The following is an 18268-nucleotide window of genomic DNA, read 5'->3' as shown; positions in this document are numbered from 1 at the left end:
ACTATCCAGTCACCGCTATCCTAGCACCTCACGACATAGCTTCTTCCCCGAGATTCTCAACAGTAATTAAATTATATGATCATTCTGAAATATTAAAAATCAAGGAATACTGCTATTTTTATTATAACTCTATGTTGTTCTTAAAATATTAAGGTCATTAAAAGTGTTATTTTATATGCAATACAGAGGTGCGCAGCTTGGTGATCGAGTATGTTAACTAGTGTCAAATAATATGGCCGTGGGTGGACCGGAATCATGTGATCAGATCGGGAAACCCCCCCCCCCTCCTCCTCACGGAGCACACAACAAAATCAACGACAATCAAAGAACACAATCAAGAAGAGCCCAACCAGCTCAATTCATTCAAATAAGACCTTTTTACCGATCGCAATCTATTTCCTCTTCAGGACTAGCTGAATATCTGACAACTAGTTAACTATTTAATTAGCCTAGTTCGGCCCCCAGGCTCCTTCATCGCTTCCAACAATGTACTCCGGAGTAGGCATTGCACTCCGTAAGACAGCTGAAACGGCCACCACCTGTGCACCAATATTTGAATATACAGTGTTCCAGTCTTTGGCCAATGTCCAAGGCGCTATGATGTTGGCGCTACCAGGATGTTGATCCTTTCTGGCCACTCTTGGCCTGAGCTGGTTTAAGTCAACAGTTTAGACACTGTGCGGACACACGAATTCCCCCGTATTTCGGAGAAATAAACCTATGATGTTCCTGCTAGTAGGCCCACACAGTCACTGTGCATTCTAACAATAACGACGGTGCCCTATTGAATGGTTTCTATGTGTCAATGTAGTATTCACATGAAAAGCTTACCTGCGCCTGTCTCCCAGTCCTAAGGTAATACAGATTACAGAATAATCTTTTAGCCCCTCCCTGCCTCTCCGTCTCTTAAATTTTTTTTTTTTTTTTTTTTTCCTTTGTTGCTGGGTTTTGCACCGCCTCTAGAGCTCATTATACCCTGCTTGTTTCTTACGGAGGTCAAGATGCCTGAACTGAACCTAGGCTGTAGTCCTCATAGCCGCTGTATTTCTCAGCCTTGTTCCCTGAGCGTATTTTCTTGTTTGTTTTCCTGGCGAATAGCTCTAACAAACGTTAAATAATACATGGAGACCGATATTTTGACATCTAAGCTTGAACATGAGAAGGTTTACTGATTATTTTCCCTTATTCCTCCAACTACTGAAGTTACGCGCGACTAAGATCCTCTTTGTGAGTATCTTCCTTTGGCTGTTGGTATTTGAATATTGTCAGCTTCATCTCTGGCGAGATCCGCACTCGGCATTCTTCGACGATCACCATGTGTACGACTTGAAATATAGTCTTCATCGAGAACGCGAAGCCCGGCATTATATCGCCCGGTACAATGCACCGTCAGAACCCCCCGAACATGACAACAGCGGCTCCAACCCATTGATGTGTGCTTCTTTGTGACCGTTCGACGAGAGTTGGATGATTACTTTGATCCCTCTATTGGGTCTCTGTTGGAAGGGCTAGACCCACGGGAGCGACGCGCCTTGTACCTCAATGTTCTTTTTGCCGATACAGACCCGACGAGGCATCCCAGCTGGGGACAGAACTGGGTGGATCGACTCACCGATACGTCGAGTTCCTACAATGTTTCTGGTGAACAACTCGCGCATTTGCAGGCAATAGAGAAGGATAAAGACTTTCATGAAAAGGGAGTGTAGTAAGTATATAATTCAGCTAGTCCTTCAAAAAGCACTCCTCTAACCATTTTTTCATTCGTAGTGACTATATCTATGCCTTAAGGGCATGCCAAGTAACCAACGCTCCGTATATCGCCATATTCGAAGACGACATTATTCTTGCAGAGGGTTGGATGACCAAGACCTTAAAGGCCCTAGCAGACATAAATCATATCGTCCAAAACAAGACATCCTGGATTTACCTCCGCCTATTCTACACGGAGACTGCTCTGAGTTGGACGTCATCTGATTTCGCCTATAGAAACATGCCGCTTATCTTTGGATTGATGATGCTGCTTACTATAGGCTGTCTGCTGGTTCTCCGCCGCTTCCCCATCTGCCATTCTTATTTGGACTATCCCACAGTCTTCGTCATTTCTCTAGTCTGTGTACCGGCCTTCACAGCTCTTGTGTACATGATGGGGAAATACAACATTATGCCACTCCGGGGCGTGGTGGAGATGAACACAAATGGCTGCTGTACACAGGCCTTAGTGTTTCCCAGGGCGCAGGTGGATGACCTGGTTCGATATCTCGAGGAGAAACGTGGACAAACCGACTTGTTGATTGAGGAATATGCGGAACAAACCGGATTAACAAGATACGCTCTCGCGCCACCTCAGCTTCAGCATGTAGGGCTGAAGTCTAGCCGGGGGAACGCTGATATTCATACACAGAGTACGTGGGCGTTCTGGTTTGAGGATAATGATCCAATCACTCTGAAGAGAGAACATGAGGACCTGCTGCGTAGTAAGGACATAGGGAACATCCTACAGGATCATAACTAGCGCAGAATGTTATACCACTACATGTGTCCATATATATCCTAAACTATTACTGATGGTATTGCACTGTTCTTTTAGAACGATATTGACTAGTACCTTTAGCCTCCTAGGGGTTCTCTATATGGTATCTGGTGCGCTATACTGCAACAACATTTATTTATGCGAAAATATTAAATGTCCAAATGGCAACTGATATTGTTTCGCTGTCTCTAGCTTTGTAAAAGCTCTAATTAGCTTTCTGTTTATATTTCTTTTGCTTACTCTTGGCTTTTGGTAAAGTCTTTGCCAGCTGAAGACATCAGTTCTAAAAATATAAGTATACATATTATTATTCTAGCTTATGCTGTATTATTCTCTTCAAGCAAGATAACTTGCTCTCATTTACCTACCAAATTAAAGTATTTCTAAACTCACATTTAACAGTATGCAGTTCTATATCTGTACGGTATGTATAAATAATATATATCTAAGTACAGGAATACTAAACTTAGCACATTAATTGTTTGTTGATCTTACGTACCTTCACGTGCTGCAGACAACAAAAAACAAAACGTACAACAGTATAGGTAAGTATGGTGGTGGTCACCGAGAGCTACTAATTTTATTACAGACATATTGCCTAACTCATACTCTCTACATGAACACCTACAACCCTTAATATCTTTTCCACGTCTCCCTATTTCTTCTCTAGGGCATCTGTCAATGCCGTCGTCCTTTTCAGAGAAGCTAAAGACGGATCGCAACCTGGCATAGCGAGAAGTAACTTGACCTCTCCCACATGTGCTTTAGCGGCGGCATATGGTAATGGCGTTCGACCATACCAGTTTCGACTGTTAATATCAATTTATTTGTTACGGAGCAGCAATTTCACTATCTCCCCGTTTCGCATCCCCAAAGATTTACATGGATATTTTCCAGTGAGAGAAGCATTTCGACAACGTCCTTCTTAACCCTTTCGTCAGCGAAAGCTGAAGAACCCCATCCCACCGTGTTTATTGGCCCAATGTTGGTTTCTCCAATGGCCAAAAGCCATCTCACAATAGGACCATGACACTTTGTGGCTGCTAATGTGAGTGAGGCTCTTCCAGGCCTTGATTTTGGAATCGAGATCAACCCTCGTCCTTCCAGTAGTATCTCTATTAGTGACTTGTGCCCAGATATAGCCGTGTAGGACAGTGGTATCCGCCCGTATGCAACTTACTGTCCGATGTGGTCTACTCCTCTACTGGTATCCTCATGTCCTATGGCGGAAGCATAGTGCAAGGCTGTTCTTTCTCGGTATCTGTCACGTCCGTTTTAGCACCATGCTCAAGCAATGTCTAAAATTCCGCGTTGCCGTGTATACTGCCCGGATACAATAGTGTGAGGCCGAAATCGTCTGCTGCATCTATATCCACAGCTTAACCCAACAGCGCAAGGATAACTTGGGAGCAATTTCTCCTAAAGCTACATACAATACAGATCTCTGAAGAAGACCTTTTCTCTTGGGTGTACACCATATCTGACAACAATAGGTAGAAATCTGCGAGCCTTTCCGACGTCAATAAGGACGTTTAAAGCAGGAGAGAAGAACGCATCATTGCCCCAGTTATGCATAGCCTTCCGCGTAAGATCGGCTCGAAGATCAACGTACTTCTTCACATTACTCTCAGATACATACTGACTCAGCCGGTCGGAATTTCCACACAGCATAGAACGATCACCTGCATTAGAACTGCCTGTCCAATATTCCCGGTATCAAGCAGCTGCGCCAATAGGACCAGATCTTGAGCGGCATGCTTCTGCCGAAAGTGGACATCCTGAAGAGAGATTAGATTTGTAGTATAGAGTGACACAATTCGATAGAGCTCCTAGGATATGAGTGATATGTCGCCAATGAGTTGGCTTGCTGCGAGTTGATATATATGGTCAGGGTATCCGGGAACAGGGGTCGACGATAACATGAATCGAGCATTTTTCTCATGCACACCTCGGTAACTTCCATGAAGTGGAGACATTGTTGCAGATGCCTAACCCATGTCACTCTATGGATGCATTAGCCGTCACGCCTTAGTTATAGGCCGATGGAAGCTTATAGTTAGATCCTTTACAAACTGACTATACAGATTTCCGGCAGGGCTAGTATTTAGATCGGGAATATTTAGGTAGATATTGCATATAAATTTGACGCCAATAATTAATTATAGTTTAATATTTAGTCTAACTAGTTAGTTAACAGTTCACCCCAATTGAAGGCCAGCAACTGAACACATGATCACCGTATTGCCTAGCCAGCATAGGATCCCACAGACTGTGGCTTGCAGGTGAATTATACGATATTAGGGTCATTATAATATCGTGGAATAAAGTGTCCCCCAGCGCAGAATTTGGATACACGTTGAGTGGTCGGTTGGTCTGGAGCTATAGCAGAGAAGTATACGATAAAGGCGCATGAATCACGTGGAAGGCGTATCGATATCTACCCCTCATTCTCTCCGTCTAACGGCCCATCTAACTCCCTCCAAAGCCCCACGCCGCCTTTGTCGGATAATGTTGTTAGTAATGCGAAGTATATCGTGATGGCCAGACGATGTCAGACAACGAAAAAGAACAGCATGGTTTCGAGGAAAATGACAGCTTCGATTTCGATATGGGCCTGGGGCTAGAACCGAGCGAATTTGAGCCGTCAATGGAATTCTACTCGGTGCCGTCGGACTCACTGTCCTTTGACATTGACCAAACTTCTACACAATACCCTGCTATTTCCCCACATGGAAATGTGCCTTTGCTTCCAGACAGTAGCCTGTCCAAATCCACGCCGGCGCACGAGTCGTCACACCAACCCAAGTCGTGTGGCAAGCTATTGCGTCGGCCACAAGACACGGTGAAAACCTTAGAACAATGGCTGAAATATCGCTCTGATGATCCCTATCCAACAAAACGAGAAAAGGCCTCCTTGGCCCAGGCAACCGGGCTTACTATCGCTCAGGTGTCCACCTGGTTTGCAAACGCGAGGAGACAGCGTAAGCGTGGCAGGTCGTACGGCAGCAGTCAGTCGATACCTGGATTGGTTGATTCTTTGCCTGAATCCCACTCGATTACTCACGAGCAATGGCCTTCGTTGAGTCCACTAGAACGATGGCAGAACTCACCCCCAGAACTAGAGCCTGCGCCGTTAGAAGCTATTATGAATGCGGTAGCTACCGGTGAAAGCGACAAATTGCCTGAGGGAAGTTCTGAGCCCACCTATTCGTTCTCTGGTGATAGACAAAAATGCGTATCATCGGCCGGCAACGATGCTCAATCAGCTATATCGTCGAACGCATCTGGATCGGGGCTATCCACTAGTTCTGGTTCGTCTGCCCGTAGCTTCGTTTCCAGTCACTCTGGAGGATCTTTCAGCCGTTTCTATCTAAATGAACCACCGCGGCGCCGTCGCCGTCGTCGACCAAAGACATTGAGAACAGGAACAACGCAGAAAAGGCCTTTTCAGTGTACGTTCTGCACGGACACATTTCGTACAAAACATGACTGGACGCGGCACGAGAAAACCCTACATTTATCTCTCGAAAAATTCACTTGTGCTCCTTTTGGCCCAGTCTACTGTAGCCCAGCAGGCGGGACCAACCATTGCGTCTTCTGTAACGAACCCTGTCCTTCGGAAACTCATATAGAGTCACACAGGCTCAGTTCATGCCAGCAAAAACCATTAGGGTTTCGAACTTTTTATCGCAAAGATCACTTGGTTCAACATCTACGTCTTATACACGGGGTCTGCCGTATGACGCCAGACATGGATACGTGGAAAACACAGGTCCAGCATATTAATTCACGGTGCGGCTTCTGTGATGAGAGATTTGTGGTGTGGTCTGAACGAAATGACCATATTGCACAGCACTTTCGCAGCGGAGCATTGATGAAGGATTGGCGAGGATGCCGGGGCCTTGACCCATCCGTGGCCTTGGCTGTAGAAAATGCTATGCCGCCCTACTTGATAGGCATGGAGTCTACTGGGATGAATCCTTTTAAGGCTTCCCGATCGATGGATAATGGTCAAGGATCTAACTGTGGAGTAGAAGAACTGGACCATGGCGCTACGAAAAAGCCGAACCCGACCCCTTTTGAGTATCTTACAGCCCGCTTGAGCGAATTTGTACAGAAGATAAGCGCCGGTGGACAGAATATCACGGATGAGATGTTGCAAAAGGAGGCGCGTTGCATTGTCTACTGTGATGACGACCCATGGAATCAAACACCAGCGGACAACCCGGAGTGGTTAAGGTTATTCAAGCAAGGTGTGGGTTTGGGATCGGCTACTGATCCATTTCAGATTGGACCTTCCGATAGGCCTAATGGTGAAGATAATGATTTTTGTCTTCCATGGTCAGAGGAGCAATGGGCACCGTTGTGTTTTAACGCTAGTGATCTTGCTCCAAGCCTTTTGGACACGAACAACGCCTGCATGACATGGTCATGGCAAAGTCCAGAGTGTCTTGTGGAGTTCAGACGAAATATGGAAAGGCCCTTCGCCGAGATAAGTGCACAGAGTAGGGCTGATGTTGGTTGTCAGTTATTGACTAACACCCCGGCGCCAGATATTGAGTACCCGATCTCAAACAAGGATGCATGATAGCTATTCAGTTAGATGAAACCAATTTATTTGACACATTAAGCAAAATCGCAGGGCCTAAAGTAGTATTGCTAACTTTCAATCTGTTTCACCGGCAAACCCATTAGTCTCCATCCAGGAATCGTCTGCAAACTTGGTCAGGTAGTTTCTGAGACTGTCTGGAAATATAAGAACGATTGTTTTGTCCTCCACATTGTCTTCAGGATGCATGCTCAGGTATTGGAGCAAACCAGCAAAGGCTGCTCCAGATGAACCACCGCAGAGTATCCCCTCATCCCTGACAAGCCTTCTTGCAAGCCGGAATGCATCTCTGTCGTTTGTTTTGATCCAAATGTCCGGTGCTGTCCGGTCCAGAACTCCGGGCACAAAGTCGTACCCAATGCCTTCAACTTTATACTCGCTCCTTTCTTCGTTCAACTCTTCTGGATGTGCAAGGATCGATCCGATGGGGTCCACGCCGACAACAGAGACATTTCGACCCTTTTTCTTCAGACCCCTTGCCAACCCCGTGACTGTCCCTCCCGTTCCAGCTCCCGCTATTAAAATGTCCACTCTCCCCTCTGTTTGATGCCAGATCTCCTCTGCTGTTCCGTACTCGTGGGCGCGCGGGTTCTCAGGGTTATTGTATTGATCTAGAATCCATGAGTTCGGTATCTCCTCCTTCAGGCGTCTGGCAACACAGAGAATGGAATCGGGAGATTTGATTGGTACACCAGCGGGTGTCCTCACGACGCTGGCGCCTAAAGCCCGCAAAATTTGCTCTTTCTCAAGTGACATCTTTTCAGACAGGACAATGATGCATTTATAGCCTTTGATCGCTGCCATGAGAGCTATTGCTATACCTCTGCAACATATTAGGCGGCTATTTCAAAGGGTGGCTGTCTCTTGCAACCTACGTATTTCCGCTAGATGCTTCAATCAGGGTATCTCCAGGCTTTATCTGTCCATCTAGCTCGGCCTGCTCCACCATGCTCTTTGCAATACGGTCTTTGACTGATCCAGCGGCGTTGAAAAACTCGAGTTTCGCACATATTCTCGCTCTGATCTTAAAAGAGGTAGGAAGACGGTTTAAGCGAACAAGGGGAGTGGCACCGATATGGTCCGCGCAGGAATTGCTAAGCAGCTCACCTAGGTATGGTGCCATTGGGTTGGATTGTAATATGAAGTTCCGGTCACCATACAGGCTCAGCTCGTGGTCAAGAACAAGAGCTATTTAAGAAGTGGAATAAGGGATATGCATAACGTTAAATCTTTATAAAGTCATAATATATTTCAAAATAAGGGAGATGGTGAAGTCGGGTGGCATGTGAGTATTATATTAAAGCGCCCTACACATTACCCAGTTAGGCAGTCCTCGGCCCTTAGTTCCTTAACGCCAAGGAATCCCCCCACCCCATACCCATGGCGGAAATACAAAGGGCGCCAGTCATCTCCCTATGTCCCATAACCAGCTGTGGTTCCAGTTTTGATTGGACAGCGGGAGGGTGTAAGCGTCACTCCAAAATTTTGCGTACAATGCCCGACCGAAGCGTATTTCTCATAAAGTGAGGTTCTAGACTTCAAAGTGAAGAGAAAGAATATAAAGAGATGGAATATACCGCGTGCTACGAGACAAACGAAATACTTGATCAAGTCTACCGAAGGTTAGGAAAATGACTTCACCAGAGCGCGTCCTAAATGCAGAGGGCCAAACACGCCTCGTCAGGCATTTTCAAGATCAGTATGTCACCAAATTCATTACGTGGCTTCTGTGCTGGAGGCAGACATATGTTTTAACAGAATTAGTGAGATCGAAAGTCATGCGGCCGGGTGGTCCAACCTTTGGGACACGGATAATAGCAACCTTTGGGATCGTGGGAAACCTTCTCCAGCATTGATCGACCTCATTGAGGAGAGACGTGACTTGTTCTATCCTTTGACGGAAACGGGAAAGAAAAAGAAGGCACTAGTTCCGGTGAGTCTTCTATGCTTAGGCCCATCATGACCTAGGTTAATTTGTATACGTAGGGCTGTGGCAAAGGTTACGATGTTGTCATGCTAGCACTGCATGGATTCGATGTATACGGACTCGATGTCTCAGCGACAGGCGTAGCTATTGCCAGAGAGTATGCCAAAGCAGAACTTGCAACACCGCAAGCCTATAATTTCGGGAAAGCCTGGAACTCCGTAGAAAGTGAAGGGCAAGCGACGGGTGAAGTTACGTTTATTGAGGGAGACTTCTTCCAGTCAGATTGGGAGACTGAGGGTCAGTTTGATTTGATCTATGATTATACAGTAAGTTTTACTCCTTGATCTTCCCTACCTCGGGATCACCGGAACTCTGCACTGATGCCATGCAGTTCCTGTGTGCCCTTCATCCCAGCATGCGCCCCCGATGGGCATCTCGCATGGGGGAACTTATCTCTCCAATCGGTATGCTGGTGTGTCTTGAATTCCCTATGTACCAGGATCCGAAGCTTCCCGGTCCACCCTGGGGTCTAAAGGGAGTACATTGGAATCTGCTCGCGGAGGGTGGTTGTGGTACTGTTTCGGATAAAGGAGACGACGGGCTGAGAAATCAAGGGAAAGCACAATTTCGGCGGGTGTTGTATGTGAAGCCTGCACGATCATATGAGAGCGGAAAAGGAACAGATATGTTAAGTGTATATATCAAAAAGCCTTGATCTCGCGAATGTATATCGGCAGCATGTTCACATGACTTTATTCTAGCCCTGTGCAAGATTCGTGTATGTAGTAATATCTAGATTTGTTACACCTTTTTTCGTGGTGGATGAAAGTGGGGAAGCTCACTAAGGACATAGCTCTGTCAGGAAATGAAATTCAAGGAGCTAAGCATATGACGGACCTCTTCTAAATCACCTATTTCGCCGCGCCTTAAGGTTGCCCTTAGGACTACTCCGCCTGTCTCACCATTAGCTACGCCTTAGTTGCTTCCCTTTCGGGGCCTCCCTTGCACGTCTTTAGAATATTCGTTTAGACTTCCCGATAATACAGTGATAGTTCCGTCCTATTTAAGGGCTACGTACACAGTGGAAAGGAATATAAGCAATCAGCTAAACGTCTACCAAACTGGCCGGCTTTGGAACTCATGCAGTGCGGTCTGGCTTGCCTCGCGACACGACTACCGGAGCCCTAGTTGAGCCTGTAACTCTCCGTTCGCCGCTTGATCTGGTTGTCTAGATTTGATGCTGATGGAAATAGATCTCCCTCTCGACTACTTTTTCCCAAGACCAAGTCGCGTCCCCTAGAGGCGCTTATGTTTATTCCCACTCAGCTAACCCCAACCGAGAGAGTTTTGAAATGACTATTGCCGAACTCGAGGGAGCAAGTTATGCACTGGCATTTTCATCGCATGGTTGCCATGGGAGCCATCATACAAAGTCTGGCGTGTAACTCACATATTGCCTGCATGGCGAGCTTTTATGGCGGAACGCGCAGGTACCTTGCACAAATAACACCATTACTTGGCTGTACACTGACTTTCGTGAATGATATGCAGACTGAACTGGCGAGCACCTTTGATAAATGCGACAACACGACAAAGATTGTGTGGATGGAGACCCCGAGTAATGCAACTTTATCGCTGGTGGATATCAAAGCCGTTGCGGATACCGTGCACCACAAAGAGGTCGTTGCTCGTAGTGGATAATACGTTCTTGTCGCCGTATATCCAGAACCCGCTGAGACATGAGGCTGACGTGTTGTATTTGGTGACCAAGTACATCAATGGACACAGTGTTAGTATCAGCTCCAGATTTCTTTTCGGACACTCCTTCTAATACAATGTTTAGGATGTGCTTATGAGTGCGATAGCGCTTAATGACCCAAATATCCACAAGTGTCTTGCTTTCTTGCAAAACGCAGCTGGAAGTGTTCCCAGCCCCTTCGATTGCTGGCTTGCCCACCGTGGCGTGAAGACCTTGCACCTTCGTTCTCTTGCTGCATCTCGGAACGCTTCTACTATCGCCCAGATACTGGAAGTTTCACTTCATGTTCTCTCCGTAAACTATCCTGCCCTACCTATGCATCCACAGCGCGAGGTTGCTGTCAAGCAGCACCGCAATAGGCTTGGTTGAGGGATGATTTCCTCCCTCATTCGAGGTGGCAGTGAAGCGGCTCAGAAGTTTCGTGAGTCATCGCGGCTCTTTACACTAGCAGCGAGCTTTGGTGGAGTAGAAAGATTGTGGAGGTTCCCGCTGTGATGACACATAAGGGGATGCCAAAGAAAGCGCGGAAAGAGAGCGGAGTCTGCGATATTTTGATTCGGTTGAGTGTCGGGATTGAGGATGTGGAGGGCTTGAAAGTGGATTTGGCACGAGCGCTTGACGAAGCAATGTCTGTTATACAGAGCATTTCTTGACTGACAGTCTGGACTTTAATACTGGCAGAGGCTTGTTTTTCCGGAACTTGGAGAAAATTATGCTTCGGGTGGGCGGCCTTCATGGTAATCTACAATGGAGCTTTGTGGTAGATGTAGATATAGCTCCAGGGGAGCGATATGTTAAAAGTCCAACAGCCAACAGCTAAACTTCATTATAGAGAGTAATAGAATGTACGAAACTCATTCATTACGAGCTCTACCATTGTCGGGACAACAGTGACCTGTACCAGTCAAGGTTTGGCATTGGGCCTATATATTCCCCATTGCTGTTTTACTCCCCCGACTACAATACGTCTGGCACTATAGCAGGCTGCAGTGTCAGTTGCCCCGTATTTGAGAAGCACCTTCTCACACTCTCCATGTCCATTTTGAACAGAATAGCGCAGCTCCCTGCAACCAAAGTAGCCACTCTTGTTAACGTCCGCCCCAAAATCCAGCAATACCAGTGCAATATCCGCATATCCGTACCGACAGGCCAGAAGTAATGGTGTCTATTCGCGTGACGAAATGGTGTCCACCTCCGCACCAGCATCGAGAATACTGCATACTCCGTCCAGATTGCCATGGCAGGTTGCAACATGTAAGGCTGTCTTGCCATTCTCGTCATGTTGACCAACGGGTGCATGGGCCATTAATAACCTTAACAGCATAGCGCGTCCATGAATATCGGCGGTAGCAACTGCCCTATGGAGATGAAGATGACTTCCGAGATTGATCTCAGAGACGATATGTTTATCTGTAAAAGAGCGCAGGAAGTGCAAAAATCTGCTGCAACTAAGCCGAAGGGATAAGATATCTGATTTACTGCATGACTGAGGAGGTATATGTCAGTTTCTCTCAGTGACGGCTTGCAATGTCGTAACAGCAACTGACCTGAGCCAGGTGATGTAGAATATCGATGGGGAGGCCATCAAGAGCGACCATGCTTGAGGAAATGGCGCGATCAGGTACAGGGAATCTGCAAAATCTTGTGTACTACACATTGTAATAGGGTAATTGTTTGCATTCATTCCTTTTGTAGAGAATCATGTATTTGCGCCTTAAGAATTTCCTCTTTTGGAAAGCGATTTGCTCCGCTTGCCAAGAGAACCATAGCTCAACGTCTGGTTCGCTGCGCAGAGCTATTCTATCACTATCTATCACTAGGATATCAAACTTTCCCGCACGTTTACACGCACTCATTCACATGATCAGACCCTACTTGAAGATGGCCTGAAGTTGCCCGTACTGGAGCTTCCTTTCTCTTCCGAATTGCAATCATATGGCGGCGGCAAACCTCTATACGGAAACCATTGCTGCCAATGAATGTTCCATCGACTAGTAGTGCATCCATCTGCATGGCACTGCCAAACTTCTAGAGGCATGAACTTCGAGAACCGCTCAAAATAGGCAAGCAGGCATTTCACATACTGTTCACGATTCGAAAGTGAAACTATCCTTTCTGAGACGGACGCCTTTAGAATTAGTGAAGCTAGTATTAGTGAGTGGAGATAAGGGGTCAACTCATCGGCAGAAGAGGACGAAAGGGAGGCCCCTCTCCAGCAATTATTTAACAAACCTGATCATTTCACTTGCAATCCATACTGATATCATAACCCGCCTTTTGTTTTGTCCTCACAATTTCTTCCACCGCTTAATCCAATTTCACTTCTTGAAACCTGTGATTCCCATTATTATCCAGTTTTGAGTAGACATTCGCCACACCTCTTTCCTCGGCCTTCACAATATAGTAGATCTCCATAGCCACAGGAGATAAAGAAAGGTTCAGACTTAGGACTCCCATTTTGTCTTGTGGTTTGACTACACACATATGCCAGTCCTTGCCAACTTCATCTAACCAATGCATAATGCGAACAATATGGGCCCCATTGTTTCGGCTGGTGCAGCTAGTTAGAATGGTGCCAGAAGCAGAAGTTGCACAAATACGGGCAGGAGAACTGCTTTGCAGATTCATTGAGGGTGAAGAGCCGGGACGGCATTTCAGGCTTGTGGACCTGCGGAAGAGTGATTTCGAGGGAGGAACTATCAAACGCTCTTTAAACATTCTTATAAGAGTCTTCCACCTCCCATTCCCACTCTTTTCTGTCTCTCCTCATCTCCTAGAGTACCAGACCTCATCATTTTTTGTGGTTAGTTACAATCATAGTTTCTTATCAAGCTCTAGCCGTTGGACACTGGATTACTATTGTACTGAGCATTGATTGATACACCCATGATGTTCGAATGCGTTATAATCAAGACTGAGTAGAGCACCAGAATGGATAATCTGCCAATGCCTCTAATCCTCCAGCATGGAACTTAAGATAGTTATGCTGTATTTGGACCATGCTTACATCGACATTAAAAATTGCGAAGGCCACCCGACTGCAGTAGGACAATCCATAACTTGAAGTTCAAGTTAGGGCCAAGTTATGGGTAGTCTGTTTTACCCAGATTTGTCTGGTAAGCCGAGCCAAGGTCTTTCAAGTAGATCATCACAAATAGTTTGAATAATAACAGGCCTAAGACCTCGTGGCCGTCCTTTTCTATTAGGAGGATCCTTCACTTGCCAAATTGGCGCATATTGGAGCAAAGCAGTCTAATCGTACGCTCATTGCACCCAGCAGGGGACAGTGAGATTATTACCGACGATAATATTAAGGATTAATGCCAAGGTTAAGGCAGCAAGACTGGGCGCTATCCCTACCACTGCACTAGGATGATCGACCGGGAGGATTTTCTAGTTAGATGAATTGTCAATTGTCGATCTGTATCTAATACCTTAATGCAAGATGTTAAAGAGGAAACTAACGAGATATAACACCTATTATTGTATATACCTGTATATCTTGATATAAGCTTGACTATGGCCCGTTTAATGCAGTGTGCTACCTATCAACAGGTGGAATCATTGAGGGTTGAACAGTAATAGCTTCTAGTAGAATTTAGTAAATTCGATTGGACCAATCTTCCATTCAGTCGGCATAACAATACCCTGTTTATAGCTCACCATCCATCTGCTTAGAACCTAAAACTCATGAATGATATCTTGTCAACCAACTTGGCGCTAGCTGCTATTATTTCTTATCCAGGCAACCGTATTGAGCAGGCATGTCCTCTCTTTTATTTACTTACATGCATTTATCATTTACATCACCTTCACTGGATGAGCGTACGGAGTAGTGGTAGTAATTATGATATGTATACAATTTATAGATATCAGTCGATATGACGACTTGTTTTCGGGCTGACACTGACAAGACTGATGATTATCTAACGTCTTTAGACTGCACTGGTCTCGCCATCACAATGGATCATTGCGAGATGGGTCGTCCTCTGTATAATCAAGCGGACGCTTAATCCAGCGCAGTAAAACGGCGGTGCAATTTCCTTAGGGTTAGTGTCAATGATAGAGGTGATAACGGGGAGAGAATTATCACCTAGTGTGATGGAAGAGTATCGACAATGTCTGAGCTAATGGTAAATTCTCGCTGGTCTGTTAACGATGTAAGCGTCTAACTTCTATCTAAGTACCCAAAAATACCCGGGCTTGCGCCCATAAATATACATCCGCTATTTGGAACGCGCTTTCTACCTTGGCCTACTTCCGCCCTAGAGCCTTCTCCAAAGACGCCACCCTCTCATCAATCTTCTTGAAGGACCAGCTCTCGAAGGCCGGTGGGTACACAAAAGGACGTAAATCGAATCGGTGGTCATCAGGACTATAGCTTTCCGCATGGTAGGCCGGCGTGGCTACTGTCTGCTTGTGCCGGTTGATATAGTGATAGTGATGGAATCGCTTCACCTTGTCGGCGATCTCGCGCGGGCTTAGCTTGTCGCTACCGCCCCACTCGTTAAGCAGTCTCAAGAACATACTGTACGGCCCGAGCTTATGTTGCTTGCGTAGCGTCTGTGACTGGTTGTTAGTTCAAGTGCGCTAATGCGATCATGATATCACTTTACTTACTCCGAAGCGAGATAGTTCGGCATAGGTCATACCCATATCGGCTGAGTTTGTCTCGTCAGTATTTGATTTTCAAGGCATGCAACTTCACTCACCTTCGTCACTTTGGACATAGTTCTCAGTGATAGGTTCAAGTTCGGCCGTAGCTGTCTCGTTAGTAACAGGACGACAGGTTACCAGGTTTTGGACCTACGAATAGCATGAATGAATTCCTCCAGGACGGGCATGTCAAAGCTCTTGCTGGCCCAAGCAATGAAACCCTTACTGTAACATCACGTATTAGCAAATGCTCATTTTGGGGAGCGAATGGGAGATATTCGGAGTGAGGTCAGAAAAATCTAAGATATTTTGGAGTGACCACTCATAGTGCCTCAAGGAAATATCGTATCAGGAGTAGCTTACAGGTCCGTTTTGCTGATGGATCCAATGGGGTTAATGTCAGCAGAGCTGCAGTCGTACTTAGTGAGATCTATAGCACATCATTATCAGTATATATCTGACGCATTTGTAAGGTTTGCTCACATCCTCGAAGGCACTCATCAACATTGCTAGATCCAAGGACAAGCAGACTGCCTCCTCCTGGCCGTTGTCGAACTGTCGGCAGCATCTGTGCGTAGTAGTAGGCGATGACCATGCGGCTGCGGGCCTGGATGTTTTGCAAAGCCACTGTGGCAGTTAGTGAATCGCCTTAGGTTCGAGCCAAATGCGCCGCCAAGCGGGCAGCCGCGACAACTGAGAGGGAATAACAAACAGTTCTCCGTAATTGATCCTCCATGAACCTTAAACTGGGGCTCAAATCCCGTACCCTGCGTGAGCAAGTTCTTGGTGGCGTGGAAGGTATCGTCGATATTCATATCTGTGTGATAGCTGCCAATACGACTTGCCAGATCCTTGGCGCGCTGTCGGGTCTCCTTGCTACTTTGATTTGCCATGCCCATATAGATCGTATGGAAGATCTGGTTACAGAACTCCTCTGGGGTATCGGGCAGCTTTTTGGAGAAAGCGGCGATTCTTTGGACGTCTGCAATTACTTCTCTGTTGCCATTTTTGATGGCCTGAACCACGAGTCGGCACATACTATACACGATGGTGGCTGTCGCGCACGAATCGATGCCTCCCGAGAGAGGTACCAGATAGCCTGCGGCCTTGCTTCGTCGCACTTTGTATCAGTGGTTAGTAACGGCTTCGAACAAGCTGATTTATTGAGCATATATATGTAATAAACTCCGTGCCAGGGGACAGAAAATCGGAAAACTCACGATAATCCCAGAGCCAGCACGCTGGACCAAGAGCCTATACAACGATGGTTAGCACTGTTTCTTTCGGTTCACCTAGACGTCCAGGGTCGAGCACTGTCGGCCTAGAAACCTGTATTGCCAACCCTGTCATATGCATGACCCTGATTTGAGAATACATACAATTTCCTCCTCCGGGAGGTGATACCGTGGCGGCCTGGCAGGCGTCGGCATTTCAGGGATACCGATATTATCATGGGACAGAGTAAAGTCGACCTCGATTCTCTCGTATGTTGGCGCTTGCGCGGCTTGGAAACCGCGAGATGGTGCGAAGCGGTAAGCCCGCACTTCCTCGAGATCAACCGTTGCCGTTACCACTTCAACATCATCCAAGCTAAACTGCGAGCCTTGTGAGACAATTTCGCCATTGACCATTATCATTGAGCAACCATCGTAGAGTAGACGGTCGCCATCGCAACCTATAAAGGTCAGAAGAGGAACAGTCGCCAAACGAGACCGGGTACGAAGCACCTGATTGATTTGCGTAGAGGTAGATGCCGCCATTTTTGCGGGTGGCTTCCTGGATCAAGGCTATTCGTTCATTGAGCTTCCGCAAGCTATGATGCGACCCGGAACTGTTCGTGAATATCTCAACGCCGTTCAGGCCCCTGGACAAGGTCAGTGAACCGTAGGTGACGGTGCCGGGTCGGTTGAGTAGTAGGCAGAGCATGCAATATCACCGCTATAACTTCTTGCCGCTGCTGCTGAATTACTTACATGTTGATATGTGGTGCTTGAGGTGTGAAGAGTTCCTCACAGGTCTCCGCCGCAAGAGACGTATCATTGAGGGACAGGATAACGTCGCCTATGGGGACCTGACGTGTTCCCTGATGTTGCTGGATCCGAGGCGGAAGACTGTATTTCTCAACATGTCTTGGCCTGCTCCATGGAGTGAAAAATCGGTTTTCTCGAAAATTCCTGCGGCAAACAAAGTCAATAATTTCCAAAATGAGAGCAACTGGTGCATATCAGGATAGGCATCAAAATCGACTAGCTTAAATTCAAGGCAAGCAGGCAGACATACCCGTCGTTAGCAAGGTAGATCTTAGGACGGAGGCACAGGAGCTTCCCATCAAGGATGATCGCACGACTGTTGTATCGACAGCCCCTGTGCATGATCGGTAACCCCACGTCAATAAGGATGCCGTGGAGCGAGGAGTCGGTCAGGATACTGAATAGCATGTCCATAGAATGATCGTAGATATCAGATTCAAGGTAGTGGTCGAGACTACCATGCACAATCAGCACTTACTCGGTTCAACAACAATGGTGGAACAGAAGACGTCCAATTGCACCAGTCCTGCTCAAAGGGCTCAAAACTCACCAACCATAGCCACTTACTTCCAGCTCTGGACCCGTTCGCAACGTAGCGCCGGCCTCTTTGGCCTTCAGAATGCTAGCTTTAATTCGACCAAGATTGCCCTCCCAGTCCAACGCCCATTGGTTGAGGGAGCATGTTGCGAGAGTGATGAGTGTCGCCATCGCACAATAATGATGGGACCGAATTAAATGTAGAGAAGCGTAGATTCTG

The 18268-nt window shown here is 46.6% G+C and overlaps 6 protein-coding genes across 6 annotated transcripts; 4 read left to right on the top strand and 2 right to left on the bottom strand.

Annotated features, from left to right (window-relative positions):
• Positions 1 to 1155: 1155 nt before the first annotated feature.
• ATNIH1004_005247 (uncharacterized protein) lies at positions 1156 to 2512 on the top strand (the record flags this gene model as incomplete). The annotated part of the gene is made up of 3 exons (XM_033569901.1): positions 1156 to 1227; positions 1416 to 1705; positions 1768 to 2512. 3 exons carry the CDS (start codon positions 1156 to 1158, stop codon positions 2510 to 2512), a joined length of 1107 nt encoding a protein of 368 aa, XP_033428707.1.
• A 2566-nt stretch (positions 2513 to 5078) lies between these two features.
• Positions 5079 to 7118, top strand: ATNIH1004_005246 (homeobox domain-containing protein; the record flags this gene model as incomplete). Its single annotated transcript, XM_033569900.1, has 1 exon — positions 5079 to 7118. One exon carries the CDS (start codon positions 5079 to 5081, stop codon positions 7116 to 7118), a length of 2040 nt encoding a protein of 679 aa, XP_033428706.1.
• Positions 7119 to 7196: 78 nt separating this feature from the next.
• Positions 7197 to 8262, bottom strand: ATNIH1004_005245 (uncharacterized protein; the record flags this gene model as incomplete). The annotated part of the gene is made up of 2 exons (XM_033569899.1): positions 7197 to 7962; positions 8015 to 8262. 2 exons carry the CDS (start codon positions 8260 to 8262, stop codon positions 7197 to 7199), a joined length of 1014 nt encoding a protein of 337 aa, XP_033428705.1.
• A 508-nt stretch (positions 8263 to 8770) lies between these two features.
• ATNIH1004_005244 (uncharacterized protein) lies at positions 8771 to 9781 on the top strand (the record flags this gene model as incomplete). The annotated part of the gene is made up of 4 exons (XM_033569898.1): positions 8771 to 8838; positions 8898 to 9072; positions 9126 to 9392; positions 9458 to 9781. The coding sequence occupies 4 exons, from the start codon at positions 8771 to 8773 to the stop codon at positions 9779 to 9781; spliced, it is 834 nt and encodes a 277-aa protein (XP_033428704.1).
• Positions 9782 to 10687: 906 nt separating this feature from the next.
• Positions 10688 to 11194, top strand: ATNIH1004_005243 (uncharacterized protein; the record flags this gene model as incomplete). Its single annotated transcript, XM_033569897.1, has 2 exons — positions 10688 to 10855; positions 10910 to 11194. The coding sequence occupies 2 exons, from the start codon at positions 10688 to 10690 to the stop codon at positions 11192 to 11194; spliced, it is 453 nt and encodes a 150-aa protein (XP_033428703.1).
• A 3885-nt stretch (positions 11195 to 15079) lies between these two features.
• Positions 15080 to 18219, bottom strand: QNS1 (glutamine-dependent NAD(+) synthetase; the record flags this gene model as incomplete). Its single annotated transcript, XM_033569896.1, has 13 exons — positions 15080 to 15388; positions 15446 to 15486; positions 15538 to 15588; positions 15636 to 15706; positions 15845 to 15911; positions 15965 to 16108; positions 16194 to 16601; positions 16702 to 16735; positions 16861 to 17156; positions 17209 to 17345; positions 17455 to 17655; positions 17762 to 17965; positions 18062 to 18219. 13 exons carry the CDS (start codon positions 18217 to 18219, stop codon positions 15080 to 15082), a joined length of 2121 nt encoding a protein of 706 aa, XP_033428702.1.
• Positions 18220 to 18268: the final 49 nt, after the last annotated feature.

This window comes from Aspergillus tanneri (genome assembly GCF_003426965.1).
Source record: "Aspergillus tanneri strain NIH1004 chromosome Unknown AapTan_3_pilon_pilon_pilon, whole genome shotgun sequence".
In the NCBI taxonomy this organism is placed as follows: domain Eukaryota; kingdom Fungi; phylum Ascomycota; class Eurotiomycetes; order Eurotiales; family Aspergillaceae; genus Aspergillus; species Aspergillus tanneri.
The sequence above is the reverse complement of the archived record's forward strand: the minus strand, read 5'-3'. Positions and strand labels throughout refer to the sequence as shown.